This window comes from Rana temporaria, chromosome 1 (genome assembly GCF_905171775.1).
Source record: "Rana temporaria chromosome 1, aRanTem1.1, whole genome shotgun sequence".
Classification (NCBI taxonomy): domain Eukaryota; kingdom Metazoa; phylum Chordata; class Amphibia; order Anura; family Ranidae; genus Rana; species Rana temporaria.
Window position 1 is genome coordinate 423,908,190 of NC_053489.1, and position 18,877 is coordinate 423,927,066.

At 43.7% G+C, this 18,877-nt stretch overlaps 1 protein-coding gene across 3 annotated transcripts in view; it reads left to right on the forward strand.

Annotated features, from left to right (window-relative positions):
* Positions 1-18,877, forward strand: part of PSD3 (pleckstrin and Sec7 domain containing 3) — a 703,925-nt gene that overhangs the window by 234,609 nt on the left and 450,439 nt on the right. For all 3 annotated transcript variants that reach the window (XM_040325287.1, XM_040325286.1, XM_040325291.1), the window contains exon 3: positions 16,516-17,524. In XM_040325287.1, coding sequence (XP_040181221.1) covers positions 16,516-17,524 — 1,009 coding nt within the window. The remainder of the gene's footprint in view (positions 1-16,515; positions 17,525-18,877) is intronic.

Here is an 18,877-nt window from a genome sequence, read left to right on the forward strand (position 1 = left end):
TAAAGGGCAGACACCGTTCTGGCAGGGTCTTCCGATCCTGACCTGATGGCCCTCCTGGCCTCAGGGATGTATTAGCAGCTTTTGGTCTCAGGGCCTGCTGGCCCGAGGCTCCGTTACTGAGAATAGGCCCAGAAGTTTCTGGGGCCTACTGTTCCAGGGATGGTCCTGTGCTTTCTTCTCTGCAGGAAGAAGCTGAAAAAAATAATTAGATTCAATTAGAGGACTCATCCTGGCCAATTTATCTCACAGTGTGGCCAGTTTGGCTGAAAGATCCTGGCCCCATGAGCTGTGTAACTTCTTTGGAACTTTGCAAAGTGCATGTGTGGTTGCATGGTCCTGTGGCAGGGGACCATGTAACAACTCAATGGCATTCACCAAGTCTGTGGCAGAGACTTTTGAATGAGCTTCGCACCGGCTGCTAGGTCAGTGAGAGAGGCCTATCCGGTGGTCGCTGAATCCAGTGTGGGAACAGTTTGTCCACTGAATCCAAGATCATACCCGCAATCCGCAAAGCAAGGTACCTGAATCTTTCCTAACCCTCTATCCCTCTAACGGAACTTGTTTAATAAAACCCTTGAAGAAAAAGAAACCAAGTGTTGGTGTGGACATTTGTAACTCTTCAAGAAGGACCCCTAGGACAGACATGGTGAACAGCAAGGTAACGGCAGGCCCAAATCTAAATCAGCAGCTCCTTCGGGGGTAGTGCTACACTTACAAAAAGTATATGTGCGTATACAAATGTCTCATTACAGGGATGGCTCAACATGAAGAAGTCCCACAGATTAATTCACAATACCATGAGACAATTCTGCAACAGATTCATATACACCTTACCAGGGCTTTTTTTCAGCTGGAACTTGGTGGAACTCAGTTCCACCACCTCTGGCTCAGGCCCTCTGCTCTCTGTTCACCATTTTCACTTGTAAACACAAAAAACTGGCTTCTGTGTTTACAAGTAACAGCTTGTCTCCCAACAGCTTCCACAAATCTGATCTCTTGAGCAGCTCCCACTGAGTGTAGGATGGGGACAAGGGAGATGCAGGTGTCGGGGGTGCAGTGTGAATAACTACACCCCAACTGAATGATCTCCCTGCAAGTGAGAGGCGGAGCCACCTACAGTGTGCAGGGAGGTACTAGAGGTGACAGGGTGCTTCAGCTATAAAGCAGTAAGACATGTGGAAGATGATGGAGCTTTTAAGGAGGGGGAAGAATATGGGGGCTCTGGAGGGGGGATTCTATGCAAAGGTCAGAGCTGAAGAGGGGTGAAAATGAGATTAGGATGGGGGATGCAGAGGTGAGCAGCTGTGGGAAGGCAGCAGTAGGGCTGAACTGTGTTCCCTTTGTGTTGCGCACCCCTGAATTCTGCATTCTGTATGCAGCGCACCCCTGAAATCTGCACATGTACATATTGCACCCCTGAACGTTGCCCCCCCCCCCAACTCTACACTCGATACATAATGCACACCTGGTATTTAGTGACCCTTTAATACCCTCCCACTGTTAGTGAAATTTTGGAATTTGACCACACCCATTAGTATATGCGGTTGGAGGGTGTATGTGTGGGGGAGGGAGTTTGAGGGGTCGTGGTTGAGTTCCTGCACCTATTTTCTGAAAAAAAAGCCCTGCACCTTACCGAAATGTATATGAATCTGTCCCCATTTTAGCACTTTCGAAAATAAAGATTTATAACAACCCAACCTTCTTCATGAATTGCGCAGATAGCGCTCCACTGTATCTTTACAAATATCATCAAGGATCCCAGGGGTTTAAATTGTGTGGGAATTAATTGTTTAGAGAATAACTGGCAAGGCTGGGATACAATGAGAGAAGTTTCCAAACTGGAGAGTATGTGGACCTATCAACTAGACACTTTAATACCTGGAATTAAAAATGGATGTGGACATTTATTGTTTTATTGCCAATAGACTGACTGGTTTCATGTTTTCCACATTTCATGAGATGCTCGATTGGATTGCAATTTGGAGTATACAGAGGCCAAATCAACATCTCAAACTGATTGTTGTGTTTTTTTAAACCATCCTTGAATTCGTCAGACCAGGCTACTTTCCTTCATCATTCTATGGTCAATGTCTGATGTTCGTCTGCCACTTGTAGGTGCTTTGGGCTGTGGTCTAGGTCCGCATTGGCATCCTGACCAGTATTCTGCTACACAGCCTTACAAAAAGTATATGTGCATATAAAAATGTCTCATTACAGGGATGGCTCATCATGACTATAGAATCACACATGTGGGTACATACACTGTGGTAGACTGCAATTCACTGTGTGTTCTCACAAGTTTCTATCAGAACCAGCATTAACTTTTTCAGCAAATTGAACTACAGTTGCTCTTCTGTTGGATTGCACTACATGGGCCAGCCTTCGCTTCCCACGTGCATTATTGAGCCTTGGCTGCCCATAACCCTGATGCCGGTTCCTTGCTTTGACCACTTTTGGTAGGTCCTGACCACTGAAGGCTGGGAACATCCCACCAGACATGCATTTTGGAGATTCTCTGGCTCGATTGTCTAGCCATTGCAATTTGGCCTTTGTCAAAGTTGCACAAATCCTTACGCTTGTCCACTTTGTCTTTGAACACATAAACTTCAGGGACAATATACAGTCATGGCTGAAATTGTTGGCACCCCAGAAATTTTTCCAGAAAATCAAGTATTACCAATGTTGACCAGCCCATTTTTGGAGTTTTGTGTGACATTATGCTCAATTTGCTTTTTTCCCTCCTTTTTTTGTTTTGTTCCAATATACACAAAGGGAATAAACATGTGTATAGAAAAACGTGTTACTGCAATACTTTTCTGTGAGAAATACTTGATTTTCTGGAAAAATTTCTGGGGTGCCAACAATTTTGGCCATGATTGTATATGCCTAATATATCCCACTGACTTTCAGTTGTTATATACAGGATAATCAATGTTATTTACTCTACATGTCAGTGGTCATAATGTTATGCTGATCGGTGTGTGTTTATGTTGGGCAAAGTTCTTCTAATAAGCATAATTTATCTTCACAATCGGGCTTTGCTTTCTGTTTTTTGCCTGCAATGTGATCTGATTAAAGCCGAGGCGCCCCTACCGAGCAGTTGTTTAGGAAATGATACAGACTGGCCAAGGAAGCAATTAATGGCAGCCTTTGCTTGGACCCTGTTTATTTTTCACTAAAGTGCAATGAGGCCTCGTACACATGACCGAGGAACTCGTCGTAAATGAAACATCGTTTTCCTCGACGAGTTCCTTGTTAGGCTTGTCGAGAAACTTGACAAGCTTGCTTTGCGTACACACGGTCAAGACCAAATCTCCTCGTTCTCAAACGCGGTGACGTACAACTATTACAATGACAGGGGAAGTTCGATTCCACTGGCACAACCCTTGGGGCTGCTTTTGCTAATCTCATGTTACTGTGTGTTAAGTAAAAATTTGGTGAGAGACGATTTGCACTTTTCAGACTGTTACGCTACTTTTACCGAAGGTGCGCTCCCGTCTTATACTTTATTCTGAGCATGCGTGGGTTTCTTAGCATACACACGAACGTGTTTCTCTTTGAAAACCAGCCCGACGAGGAACACAATGAGAAAATTGAGACTCCCGTTGAGGGAAAAAAAAGAAAACTTGTTCTCTTTTTTTCTCGTCGAGTTCCTCGACAGTTTCCTTGATGAAAAACATACACAAGACCGTTTTCCTCTGCAAAAAATCTCTGCCACCAAGTTCTTGATGGATTCTGTCGAGAAAAACGGTCGTGTGTACAAGGCCTCAGACCTCTTGCTTTATTGGGTCAAACATTTTGGTAAGCTGCATACTGTGATACCCATTTTGGAGGTGCTACACAACAGTTGTCTACTAAATTCAGTTAAGGGTGGAGCCATATACACACTGCAATGGAGAAAATACTTTTTTAAATTGCAAACAAATAAGTTAGGAGGACGATAATATTTAGGAGCATAATAATTAGATCTTACAAATTGCGCGCATTTGCATTTCTTTTTGCTTTTGTTTCCCATACTAGTCAATGTGAATGCAAAGCAACGGCAGCTCAACTCAGCAGTTCCAAATAAACCAGTTATGTTATGTTCAGACCTTGTGGAGATGGCTGTTCACTACAGAGGGCAGCATTGAGCTACTTTTTTCATCTAGTTACTAGACGTCTGTCATTCTGTGTGTAGGTCCTGATCAGAGAACTTCAACGAGTTGTATGTTTGGTAAAGAATTGGTTAAAAGATAAAAAAATAAAAAATAATAGTAAATGTCACAGAAAGGAGTGTTTAACCACAGAGAAAATTGATGTATAAAATGAATTGGAGGAGCATACAGTTTCTAAGGCTACTTGTAGAAGCAGCTCAATGTTATCCTATGTGTCCATGCACATTAGGATGATTACAGTCATATTTTAGGCTTCATGTTTGAGGCAGGAACAAAAAAACTGTTCTGGTTTGCGTTTCTGATTGGAGCTTTTTGGCAGAAAAAATGCAAAACTCTACTAAACTAATTTAAACTTTGGCCCAGATTCAAAGAGATTTGCTCTTTTTTTGCGGAGGCACAGGGCAACGATTTTGCCCTGCGCCCCCGCAAATTTGCGCCCCTGCCCTCGATTCACGGAGCAGTAGCTCCGTACATTGCGAGGGCGCGCCGGCAAAATTGCCCAGCGTAAGCGCGCGCAATGTAAATGATCCCGCCGGGGGCGGGAATCATTTAAATTAGGCGCGCTCCCGCGCCGAGCGTAGAGCGCATGCTCCGCCAGGAAACTTTCCCGACGTGTATTGCGGCAAATGACATCGCAAGGACGTCATTTGCTTCAAAGTGAACGTGAATGGCGTCCAGCGCCATTCACGAATCACTTATGCAAACGACGTAAAATTTGAACGTCGCGTTGCGGGAAGGGCGGGTATACTTTAGCATTGGCTGCCCCTACTATTAGAAGGGGCAGCCTTACGCTAAAGACGCCGTACGGAAACTCCGTACCTTGCGTACGCAGGGCCCGCGCAACTTTGTGAATCGGTGTTAGTATGCAATTTGCATACTATACGCTGATCACAATGGGAGCGCCCCCTAGCGGTCAACGCAAGAATGCAGCCTAAAATCAGCGTGGCATAAGAGCCTTATGCCACGCAGATTTTAGGCTGCAGTCGGCATTACGATGTTCCTGAATCAGGAGCATTCGTAACGCCGGAGCAAGTAAGCAATTGCGCTGCGTAACCTATGGTTTTCAGATGACCTCCTGTTGCTCTCCTCTTTTTCTCCCAGCTATCAGTGGGGGATCTCAGCTCCCCTCTGCAGGGCTCGTTGTGAAGAAGAGAACTCTGGCAGGTCACAGAAGCGCAGAGCGGCAGTGTAACAAGGGTATTCGAGAGCTGGAAATTCTTTTCGTCTGTATGCAATTCCTACGCACAAAAAAAAACGCATACTCGGAATCAAGTTGACGCATGCTCGGAAGCATTGAACTTAATTTTTCTCGGCTCATCGTAGTCTTGTACGTCACCGCGTTCTTGATGGTCGGAATTTTGTGTGACTGTGTGTATGCAACACAAGTTTCAGCCAACATTCCGTCGGAAAAAAATCCAGAGTTTTCTTGTCGGAAATTTCCGATCGTGTGTACGCGACATGAAAGTTGAAAGAGCTTTGGCGCTACTTCTCCTTTAAGAACATTGCTTCGATCTCCTAATCATTAGTGGGGTCAAATCAACGTTTGTGACGGGAACATTTAAAGTAGCAGAATAGAAGATTTTTCTTGAACACATTTTTTTTTTAACAGAAAGTTTTTATTAAATAATTTAGCATTACATCATAGTCAGTTGAACACATTTTTAACATTGAATATGGTTTTCATTCTGAAAATGACATTCATTCCAAAATTGAATGTTAAAAGCAAACAAAATGTCGAAGTACTAAACAAAAAGGACTGAAATAGAAAATGTTGAAGTACTTTATACATTTGCCCAGAGTGTACAAAGAATGTTCATATGAATATTATAACACGTTTTTAAAATCTGCTAGTATATAGCCAGCTTGAGAGAGCAATATTTTGACCTAGAGAATTGAGAAAACTGCATGAGTTTTTATGTCCCTTGTGACAATAGAGTCCTAGGTGGTTTTGTTTTGCCTTCCTGTGGCACAAAACTGCACCTTTTACCTTTTACAAGTACAGTAGCCACAACCAGGGTTGCCAACCGCCAGTAAATTAACTGACAGTTTGCAAAAATCAGTGATTTTTTTTTTACAACTGCCAGTAAATATTAGGAGCTGATCATTTCCTGCTGTGTTGACTTTTTAAGTGTAAATCAAGAAAATTACTTTGTTATATGTATTGTCATTGTTTCCAATGGGGGGGGGGGGGGGGGGTTGGCCACAACAACCTTTTCTGATCAGCATTAGAGATCTGTGGACAAAAACCTATGTGCACCCTAGCCCATTAGCATCTAATCCTGGCGTTTCCATGTGCCCAGGAGGCACAGGTGCAGCGGCCAGCCCTGCTGCTAGCTGATTGGTACTTTTCATTTAGGGCTGCATGCATTCATGGATACAGGCCAAGACTGGCCATAGGGTATACCGGGCTGCATGTCCTAACAAGAGTTGGCTAGTGCAGGGGTCCCCAACCCCTGGGCTGTGGACCGGTACCGGTCTGTGGCCTGTCGATGATCGCGCTGCACAGCGGGAGAGTTGCGGCTAACACAGACCACGGTCGCCACTCACTTCCTGCTATGCAGCCAAAAAATATCTGATTATGTGAAAGGTGGGGGTTAGGGGAAGAGCTGCAGACTTCCACGGCGCTGGATTGAATGAGGGCTCAGGTAAGTAAAAGAGGGTATGAGGGGAGATGCTGACACCCTAAACATGTTTTACCTTAATGCAAGGAATGCATTAGGGTAACACATGTTTCGTTTTAAGAACCACTTTAACCACTTAATGACCGGACCAATATGCTGCTACATGACCCAAGGGGTTTTTACAATTCGGCACTGCGTCGCTTTAACAGACAATTGCGCGGTCGTGCGACGTGGCTCCCAAACAAAATTGGCGTCCTTTTTTCCCCACTATTAGAGCTTTCTTTTGGTGGTATTTGATCACCTCTGCGGTTTTTATTTTTTGCGCTATAAACAAAAATAGAGCGACAATTTTGAAAAAAAATGCAATTTTTTTTACTTTTTGCTATAATAAATATCCCCCAAAAACATATATAACATTTTTTTTCCCTCAGTTTAGGGCGATACGTATTCTTCTACCTATTGTTGGTAAAAAAAATCACAATAAGCGTTTATCGGTTGGTTTGCGCAAAATTTATAGTGTTTACAAAATAGGGGATAGTTTTATTGCATTTTTATTAATTTTTTTTTTTTACTACTAATGGCGGCGATCAGCGATTTTTTCCGTGACTGCGACATTATGGCGGACACTTCGGACAATTTTGACACATTTTTGGGACCATTGTCATTTTCACAGCAAAAAATGCATTTAAATTGCATTCTTTATTGTGAAAATGACAGTTGCAGTTTGGGAGTTAACCACAGGGGGTGCTGTAGGATTTAGTGTTCACCTAGTGTGTATTTACAACTGTAGGGGGGTGTGGCTGTATGAATGACGTCATCGATCGAGTCTCCCTATATAAGGGATCACTCGATCGATGCAGCGCCATAGTGAAGCACGGGGAAGCCGTGTTTACATACGGCTCTCCCCGTTCTTCAGCTCCGGGGAGCGATCGCGATGGAGCGGCTATAAACAAATAGCCGCGCCGTCGTCCCGGATCGCTCCCCGAGGGGATCCGACTGCCGCATGTAGCGGGGGGGGTCCCGATCGGACCCCCGACCCACGTCTAGGCAGGCACGTACAGGTACGTTGATGTGCCTGTCCGTGCCATTCTGCCAACGTATATCTACATGAGGCGGTCGTGAAGTGGTTAAAGTGTTACTAAACCCACAACAGAAAAATCAATCTGTACATGCAGCAAAGCATACTGGTTATACTCACTGTGGAACCTACGGGGTTAATCCTCTGCAAAAAGGCTGTTTGATCCTGTCTTCTCTGATCCTCTCCTTCTTCCACAGTCCCCAAACCATCTGCTGATAGAACAGGGAGGAGGGTGCATGTGATCAGCACAGGGCCAATCAACACTGTCCAGACAAAAGGTCAGGGGTCCTTTAGCCTTATATAGAAATCAGGGGAGAATGAAAACTCCTCCTACAAACTTTAACCAGACACTGATAGAAGTCACAAGACTGCTATATACTGCTGAAGAGAAAGGTATTTAGCAGTTTATATTTACTAAAATAATTGCATTTCAACGTTCTGTGTACTGTGGGAGACCAAATATAGTGAATGCAGGCTTCTGGGTTTGGTAACACTTTAAATTAACTTAGTAAGACTTGCAATAGAAACAGAAATCAGTATTTTAAAATGTTAGTTCTGTTAGGTCTGATGACCGAGATCCATCCTATCATCAGACCTTCCTGAAAAGGCATAATTAAAAGATATTAGCCCTTGCATGTTTCCCCATTTTTTCAATGTTGTAACCCGTGTAATTTAAGTAGGCATATGACCACTTCCTAGAAGTATCAGTTCCTGTCTGCGACTGTGCCTGCTCCTGCCCTCTCCCCTAACTGCTATGTAGATGACAGCAGGAACCTGCTCAGCTCTATAGCAAACATTAGAATTTCAGATCTGTGGGCCGGATTCAGAAAGAATATACGACGGCGTATCTCCTGATACGCCATCGTATCTCTGAGTCCGGCCGTCGTATCTATGCGCCTGATTCATAGAATCAGGTTACGCATAGATATGCCTAAGATCCGACAGGTGTAAGTGACTTACACCGTCGGATCTTAGAATGCAATTCCAGGCCGGCCGCTAGGTGGCGCATCCATATCTTTTACGTGTCGAATATGCAAATGAGCATTTACACCGATTCAGAAACGAACGACCGCCCGGCGCCTTTTTTTTTTAAGTTGTTTGCGTTCGGCTTTTTCCGGCGGAAAGTTACCCCTGCTATAGCAGGGGTAAGTGCGGCGTATCCTATGTTAAGTATGGCCGTCGTTCCCGCGCCGAGTTTTGAATTTTTTACGTCGTTTGCGTAAGTCGTTCGCGAATACGGCCAGACGTAATTTACGTTAACGTCAAAACCAATGACATCCTTGCGGCGTCATTTGGAGCAATGCACGCTGGGAAAATTTGCGGATGGCGCATGCGCTGTTGGATCGGCGCGGGGACGCGCCTGATTTAAATAGTACACGGCCCCTAGCCGCGGAATTTGAATTCCGCCGGGAGATTTATGATACGCCGCCGCAACTTTAGAGGCAAGTGCTTTCTGAATTAAGCACTTGCTTCAAAAAATAACGGCGGCGTAACATAAATCAGATAGGTTAGCGGATCTTTAGTTCCGCGTAACCTATCTGAATCTAGCCCTGTGTCTGTACCTATAGTACAGTGTATGGCCAGCCTAAATAAAGCAGGATCTGACTGTGAGGGCGCCTTTATACTTGTGGTTGGTGGGGAAGGGGAGGGCATAGTTGAGTCATGGTTTTACCCCAAATGGGATTGTACACATGCAGAGGCAAAAATTATACCCACTGTAATGCTGCTGAACGCTACCCATGCAAGTGAATGGGGCTGCACTAAAATCACACTGCAACTGCATGCAGTGTAAATGGTTGTGGCTCGGGGGTGCACACTCCTCAATATCCAAATATCATCGATTGGAGACTAACCACATGGGACAAGGTAATTTCACAGTTTTGCTTAAAGAAAGATTGTTGCTGATGTTAGTAGAATGGGGACAGGGTTTCTTTAAACTTCTCTGCACAAAGGAACACTTAGATAAATAGCAAATAACCCTCACCCCCAACTCTCAGATGCTTTCCTGGGACACATGGTAAGGAATAGGGATGTCTGTTGGTCATCACACCAGCCAGATGTTTTTTTAATATGGATGTTCATACTGTTTCCCCAAAAATAAGACCTAACCTGAAAATAAGACCTATTGTTTTTTCCAGGGGGCTGCAATATAGGTCCTACCTCGAAAATAAGCCCTAGTTTAAAATATGTGAAAAATCCTAGAATCCACTGTATTACAGTAGTATATAATGTACAATGTGTGTGTTTCTATAATTGTGCCAAATACCTTCAGTACATTGCCACTCAGTGCTTAGCTGACCTACTGCTGCTCTTCTCCCAGCTATCAGTGGGGGATCTCAGCCCCCCCCTGCAGTGGCGGGTCACAGAAGCGCAGAGCAGCATTGTAACGAGGATATTTGGCACAATTATATTACAGAAACACACACATTGTACATTATATACTACTGTAATAGAGTGGATCATAGGATTTTACAAGCATTTTAACTCTGTTCACACTGAGGATTCCTGACAGGCAGGGAGGGAGAGGGGGAGAGAAGACAGCACATTACATGATAAGACCTACCTCGAAAATAAGCCCAACTGTGTCTTTTTTTGCCAAAATAATATAAGACCCAGGCTTACTTTCGGGGAAACACGTGTAGCAGAGTGTCCCAGAGAGAGCCGGGAAAAGTCCTGTTCGGGGTTTATTCATCTCCCAGGCTCCTCTAATATACATCATAGCCATCTTCAGGAACGTTTGAGTGGAGAATATTGCTTTTGGTTGTGTAACCATAAAATTTTCATCCACAAATGGAAGCCTCCACAAGGGGATTAGGGCCCTTTCACACGGGACGAATCCTTGATGATCCGTCCCGTGAACCTCCACTTACTCAGCGGGAATCGCTCTGCTGATCCCCGCTGAGCCGGCGGATGACAGGGTGGTCCACGCACACTGTGCAGGGACCACCCTGTCAGATCTCCACTCTCCCCTATGAGGGGATCGGATGAACACGGACCGGCTGTCCGTGTTCACCCGATCCGCTCTGCGGATGGATAGAAAAATAGGATCGGAAGATTGTGGACACTGATGAGATCGGGTGTCAGCGGGTGATCATCCGCTGACACCCGCTATCTCATAGGGTTTAACCACTTCCCGCCCGGCCTATGGCCGATTTACGTCCGGGAAGTGGTTATGAAATCCTGACAGGACGTTCTAGAACGTCCTGCAGGATTTCATGCCGCGCGCGCCCGTGGGGGCGCGCATCGCGGCGATCGGTGATGCGGGGTGTCAGTCTGACACCCTGCATCTCCGATCTCGGTAAAGAGCCTCCGGCGGAGACTCTTTACCACGTGATCAGCCGTGTCCAACCACGGCTGATCACGATGTAAACAAGAAGAGCCGCCGATGGCTCTTCCTCACTCGCGTCTGACAGACGCGAGTAGAGGATAGCCGATCGGCGGCTCTCCTGACAGGGGGGGTTCGCGCTGATTGTTTATCAGCGCAGCCCCCCCTCGGATCGCCACACTGGACCACCAGGGATGCCCACCCTGGAGCACCAGGGTGGGCAAAAAAATAAAAAAAGCCAGAAAAAAAAAAAAAAGTCTAAAAAAAAAATAAAAAAAAAAACATAAAGAAAAAAGATGCCAGTCAGTGCCCACAAATGGGCACTGACTGGCAACAATCAGTGCTGCCACCCCAGTGTCCATCAGCGCCACCCCAGTGTCCATCAGCGCCACCCCAGTGTCCATCAGCGCCACCCCAGTGTCCATCAGTGCCACCCCACAGTGCCCATCCATGCCCAGTGCCCACCTAGCAGTGCCCATCTGTGCCACCCATAAGTATCCATCAGTGCCGCCCATGAGTGCCCATCTGTGCCGCCTATGAGTGCCCAGTGCCGCCCATGAGTGCCCATCAGTGCCGCCTATGTGTGCCCATCAGTGCCGCCTATGTGTGCCCATCAGTGCCGCCTATGTGTGCCCATCAGTGCCGCCTGTGTGTGCCCATCAGTGCCGCCTATGTGTGCCCATCAGTGTCGCATACCAGCGCCGCCAATCAGTGCCACCTCATCTGTGCCCGTCAGTACTACCTCATCGATGTCCATCAGTGCCATCTCATCGGTGCCCATTAGTGCCGCCATATCAGTGCCCGTAATTGAAAGAGAAAACTTATTTACAAAAAAATTAACAGAAAAAAATAAAAACGTCATTTTTTTTCCAAATTTTCAGCCTTTTTTTAGTTGTTGCGCAAAAAAAAAAAAACGCAGAGGTGATCAAATACCACCAAAAGAAAGCTCTATTTGTGGGGAAAAAAGGACGCCAATTTTGTTTGGGTACAGTGTAGCATGACCGCGCAATTGCCATTCAAAGTGCGACAGTGCTGAAAGCTGAAAATTGGCTTGGGCGGGAAGCTGCGTAAGTACCTGGTATGGAAGTGGTTAAAGTATGTCCCTTTTTCATCCATACACGGATGGATGAAAAAGCGGACATACGGTCTGCATGTGTGAAAGGGGCCTTAGAAGCAAAATCCAGCCGGAGCTACAGAGTATAAAAGAGAAGAGAGGCGCCCCTAAGTGCAGCAATATGTTGCTAAATGTTTTTCCTTCTTTAAATGTAACCATATTGCTACACTTAGAGGCGCCTCTCTTCTCTTTTATACTTAGACATGACGCTACTTGTATATCAAGACATTGCTTGTATATCAAGTCAAAATGTATTAAAAAATGTTGCTTGTCTGGCAAAACGCTCTCAAACCAAGGTTTTACTTGTACAGAATTTTCATTTATTTAATTGCCTAATAACAATACATTTCTAAATATCATATACAGCCGAGGAATTTTTATCAGCTCAGATGAAGCTGTGCACTTGGCCAATGTGAGAAAACATTTTTTTTTATTGACAATAATTTCGAGGAGGAAGTCTCAGGGCGAGGTCAGCTGGATGTCTGCATGTTTTCCCCTGTGAACGGCATCAATGAAGGACAGGAAAATAATAGCGATTGCTCTTCTCCATCCAATTTAGCAGTATTGTAAGTTAATTACTCTCCCTCATGCTGATGTCACAAATGCAGAGAAATCCCTATTTATTCCTAAGCGGATCCACAGCATCTCAGCAAGTTCTTTTCCATTAAGAAGAATCCTGTGTTTAAAATCATCTATCTTATCACCGTAAATCAAAGACAATCAAATTAGACACAAGTCGCAGCAGAGAGTCAATTATCAAATACAGAGTCGTGTTGCAGGGAAGAAGGTTTATAAATCCAATGGTTAATTATAATTAGTGTTTTAGGTATACATAGTATATTTATAACTGTGCTTAATGTTTTATTTAATTGGAGGTTATCAAATATTTTGTGTTTGGGGATACAATTCCCCTTACTTTGCTCTGTTATGCTGAGTGACAGTAGGAGAATTGTACCTTTTGATGCAGTTGGTGCCTTAGTTTTCTTTGAAGTCTCTTTTCCTTTATTTTCACCAGTTAGAAAGAAGCTTTGTTGTAAAAAAAATTGTTGTAGCAATGCAAACTTACCTTTCAGGTGAGACGTATTCTCTCAAAACAAAACTATCAGACCAGAGTCAGGCTGTAGGCCTGGTTAACACTGATCCGATTTGAGAAGTCAAATCGCATCTCAAATCGGCGGCATTTGCTGGCAATTGTCGGCAATGGCACCGTCCTAATCGGTGCGATGCCGCATCTGTGGCGCTGCCCCGATTTCAAAAGTAATTCCTGTACTACTTTTTGCGATTTCGGGGAGCGATTTACATTGACATCTGTGCAGAAACCTGCACAGATGTCTCTGAAATCGCGGCCGAAATCGGGACTGACCAGTGGGAGTGAAATCGTGCGAGTTCAGCTGAACTCGCACGGCTTCACTCCCGCAGCCCAGTGTAAACCTGGGCATAAGGCTTGATGGAAACGGAGCTGTCTCCTGCCTGAGCTTGGGTCACAATTGAAATACCAGTAACTACTTTTTTTTTTTTATTGGGTTATAAGGAACAGATAAAAAAACTGCTACACATACACAATGCACTGATACAAAAAACATAATGTTATCGAAGAAAATGTTTAGAAGAAAAAAAGAAAAAAGATACAGGTACACAATGTCCAGAAACACAGAACACAGGGGTGATCTGCACAGCTTATCAAAATTTTACAAAATAAACAACTCATAGGTAAAATGTAGAACTCAAAATCAGAGAGCAATTGTAAAATAAAATAAAAATAAGGTAAAGAGTTTTGTAGAGGGTATATAATATGTAACATGAAATCCAAAAAGGTACCAAATGACATACATAGATATAGGAGGGAAAGGAAGGAAGTACGTTCAAAAATGATACAATGTCAATACAATTTAATACAATTCAAGGTGGGGTCGATGGCATAGGGGTCTCATTAAAATAACTTCTTATGCCGTGTACACACGATCATTTTTCATGTCATGGAAAGAAAAAACAAAGTTTTTCTCAATGCGATTTCTCTCAAGCCTGCCTTGCATACACACGATCGTGATAAAAAATGCTCGAGCAAAGCGCGGTGACATACAACACGTACAACGGCACTATAAAGGGGAAGTTCAATTCGAATGGTGCCACCCTTTGGGCTGATTATGCTAATTTTCCATCTCATAACTTGCTTCTGAGCATGCATGTTTTTTCCCCGTCGTTAAAGCGCACACACGTTCGTTTTTCATGACGAGAAAAACTATGACGGACGTGAAAAACGACGAGAAAAAATAGAGCATGTTCTAAATTTTTAATGCCCATTTTTATCGTCGAGAAAAAATGCTCTGGAGCCTACACGCGACCGTTTATAACGACCAATTAAAACAATTCTAATTTTCTCGTAATGAAAACCGGTCGTGTGTACGTGGCATAAGAAGTAAGGCTGCGCTTGTATACCTTTTTAAGATGTGTATGGAAGACTACGTGTCTGCTTAGTTCAATAGAGATGTACCCTTGCATGAAACTGTGCAATATGTGATGGTATGAGTAATACCTGTAAACTGTACCTGTGTCAGGTCCTGATTTCATCTCCAGATTCACTTATATAACTATATATAAATATAAACTTATTTAAATAAGCAGGTTAAAGTGTAAGAGCCGGTTTACACTGGGGCGACCTGGGATCCGACTTCAAGTCGCCCCAAGTTGCCCCAAGTGGCGCGGCAGAGAAAATGAATGGAAGTGAATGGGAGCCGTCTTAATGTACACTACTACAGTCGCTCCGACTTCAGAAAAGGTTCCTTTACTACTTCAATCCGACTTCTAGGCGACTTGTACCCATTGATTTCAATGGAAGTCGCCTCAGAAGTCAGATCACTGTCTTAACTGAAGCAACAATACAGGAAGATAACATACATTTCTCAGGCAAACCCCTCCCTCCCACAGAGCTGATTGTTGTTTGATTGACCACTGGAAAGCCTCCTGTCCTGGAGGCGACTTGAAGTTGCCTTTTACTGTCCTGAAGGCAACTTGAAGTTGCCTTGTAAGTTGCCTGATGATTTATACTCAAGTCCTGTGCAAGTTGCCTCCCAAAGTCGTGCTGGAAGTCGTGTTGCCCCTGTGTGAATGGGCTCTAAGGGCTTGTTCACACAGGGAGCTTGTGCGATCACAGATATTGCATGTTATTCGCACTGCATTGCTGTGCAGATGCGAATGCGATGTCTGTGCGATGCAAATTCAGCCATACAAACTGTATAGCTGAAATTGCATCGCATTTGCCACCAAAATGGTGCTGGACCCTTTTTTGGTCCACACTGGAATCAGATTGCATGGGTGTTCACAGCTATGTGATCCGATTCCTGCACAATTTCACAATGATCTTGGGGTGTCATTAACATTCTATTGACACCCACAGTGGTTCACAGAACTGCCTGCGAGTCACAAGCGATGCAGGAACCAACATTGGAATGGCACTGGTTCCCAAATCGCATGTGTGTGAACCGGGACCAATGCGGCGTACACATGATCATTTTTCAGCATGAAAAAAAAAAACGATGTTTTCCCAACTTCATCATTTAAATGACGTTGCCTACACACCATCGTTTTTAAAAAATGATCTAGCAAAGCGTGGTGACGTACAACACGTACGACGGCACTATAAAGGGGAAGTTCCATTTGCCTTTGGGCTGCTTTAGCTGATTCCGTGTTAGTAAAAGACGATTCGTGCTTTTCTGTCTGTTACAGCGTGATGAATGTGCTTACTCTATTATGAACGGTAGTTTTACCAGAACGAGCGCTCCCGTCTCATAACTTGCTTCTGAGCATGCGCGGGTATTTTACGTCGTTTTAGCCCACACACGATCATTTTTTACAACTCGAAAAACGACATTGTTTAAAACAACGTTAAAAAATGCAGCATGTTCGAATTTTTTTTTTGTCGTTTTTCAGAACCTGAAAAATGATGATGTGTAGCCCACACACGATCATTTTAAATGACGTTTTTAAAAAACAATGTTTTTTTCATGCCGAAAAAGGATCGTGTGTACGCGGCATTAGAATAGGAGCTATTTTCATGATTTTTATTAACCTTAGTCAATTTTACCAAGCTGTAGCTTCTGAGCTATGGTGGCTTTCTGGCAACTAGCAATGTATTCTATATTCTCCAGTTTTAGATCATTATTAAATTTTTTCCAGACATACCGTTTGAATCTGGAATAATGTTACCGTTGTTTTGTTTTCCACAGATGACCCTGGAAACACAAGATTGCTTCCCCAAGCTGCTAGCGTCATCAATGAATTCCCTGAGTACGGGACAACAGAACCTAGAGAAAATGATACATTCAAAGCCAATCAAGGACATTTAATCGAACCGATACCATGTATACAAGAAAAAAGAGACCTTCACAAGGCCAACCCCGTAGTACAGAATGACCATTTACCAGAACAATCTGAACAATGTTTACATGACAAATTAAGTGGGCCCCGACATTTCACAGATGGTGCAGACAGCAACTGTTCATCAGCGCAAGAGCTTAACACACAGACTGGATGTACTTTGACTTTCAATATAGTGAATGTTATAGATAATACTATTGTTCCAAGTCCTCAGACAGAAGAACAAGTTGATCAAGTGATGGTTACAGGTCAGGAGGACACCCCATACACTCCTAAAGCACCTGTTCCTCAGGATAAAAAGTCATATTTATATGTTCAGAGAGAGTTGGCAGCAATCTCAGAAGAGGAAACTCTCTCAGAATCCTCGCTATCACAAATCACAGAGATTGCCGACTATCCAAGATCACAACATAGTAATATTTCCTCCTCGACAACGACGATCATGGATAACTGCAATGACGAAGAGGAAAGCACTGTGATAAGCGGAGGGAATAAAGAAGATGATAATGGCACGGCTCAGTCACAGTCTCCTATGCCATCATGTGTAGAAAATGCTGCTTTTAATGGTACTGGTGCAGCAACGGTACAAACACAAATGGTGGTTGGGTGGGGGGACACTTCACCGACTACAGCTGATGAAAAGCAAAATGATACAACGTCCCTTATAGCTGCAGGAACAAATAGCTACATTCCAAACCTTGAGAGGACTAGTGTCATAATGGGAACAACTATTTCATCAGCAATTCAGAGGCCTAGGAGTGTTTCTGACACCTGTCAGTATCAGGATGGTTTAGACAATGAAGTTTTCGTAAAGGATCTTGGTGAAGATCATGTGGAGCATGTTCGATCTTTGAAGAGGTGAGGTGTAAAGATGCATAGAAAATGTCAATGTATATAACATTTTGTAAAGAGAAGGGTGCAATAAACGTGGCCTAGTATTGCACTTCCGGCGCCAGATAACAATGTAACACCTTTTCCCCAAGTGAAAGTGAAGTGGTGTATAATACTAAGAGGTATGAAGAAAATACCAGTAATAAAAGTGGTAATAATCTTAAAAGCAGCTATTTAAATTAAATGGAAGAAACCATTTAAAAGAATAAAAACAGAGTATCTATATATTGCGTGAACTAGTGTTCAAAAGATAAAACAGCTCTGTGAGTTGGTGTGTGTCCAGCTCAAAATAAAGCTATCCTGGAGATCAGTGATGATATGAGAGGTGATCAGAGAAGGTGTAAGTGCACCATACACCTAAAAAGATTCACCCCTAAAGAGTGGATTACTCCCCCAATTGGGGTGCAGGCTTACCACAGCAACGAGTTTAACTTTGCAATCAAACCATCAGATCATCCGGGTATTGGTAGGGATTTAACTCTCAGCCGAGGTACATAAAAGGCAAACAAACAGACCGAACATAGTGTGATATTGCCTAGATGACAGCCCAGCTAAGTTAGGTAAAAAACAAAAGTTAATGCCCGTACAATGTAACACTATAGAATGAGCATGTAAACAAAAAGATTTCACCGCTGTCACCACCGTCTTCCTACCCACAGGGGCCGCGCGCGTGCTGTGCAGTTGCTGTAATGTCCTAAGCTGTGGTTGGTGGTCCGTGGAGGGCGGTGGAACGCAAGTTGTCTTCCTTGTAGCGCCGTTGTAGCCACGCCCTGACGCGTTTCGTCACTTCCGACTTCGAAGTCGGAAGTGACGAAACGCATCAGGGCGTGGCTACAAGTAATCCACTCTTTAGGGGTGAATCTTTTTAGGTGTATGGTGCACTTACACCTTCTCTGATCACCTCTCATATCATCACTGATCTCCAGGATAGCTGTATTTTGAGCTGGACACACACCAACTCACAGCACTGTTTTATATTTTGAACACTAGTTCACGCAATATATAGATAATCTGTTTTTATATAACATTTTGTATTTACTGAAGATTCCCGACAAAAAGACAAAAAAAATAAACTCTTGGTTCATTCATAAATTTTGAGCACTACAGGTAACTTGCAGTGTTGGTGAACAATTCTATCAGATGAGTTTTTTTCATCCAGTAGATATTTATTCTTCCTTATTTGGAATTGTGACCCATTTAAAAAACATTTACCCTTGGTAAATGTTTACCCTCTGCATAGGCCAAGCACAGTTTTCAAACTTGTTATTCCCTTGACATGCTCTCAATAGTTTGGGCCGGGGGTCTTTCCAAATAAAGGGC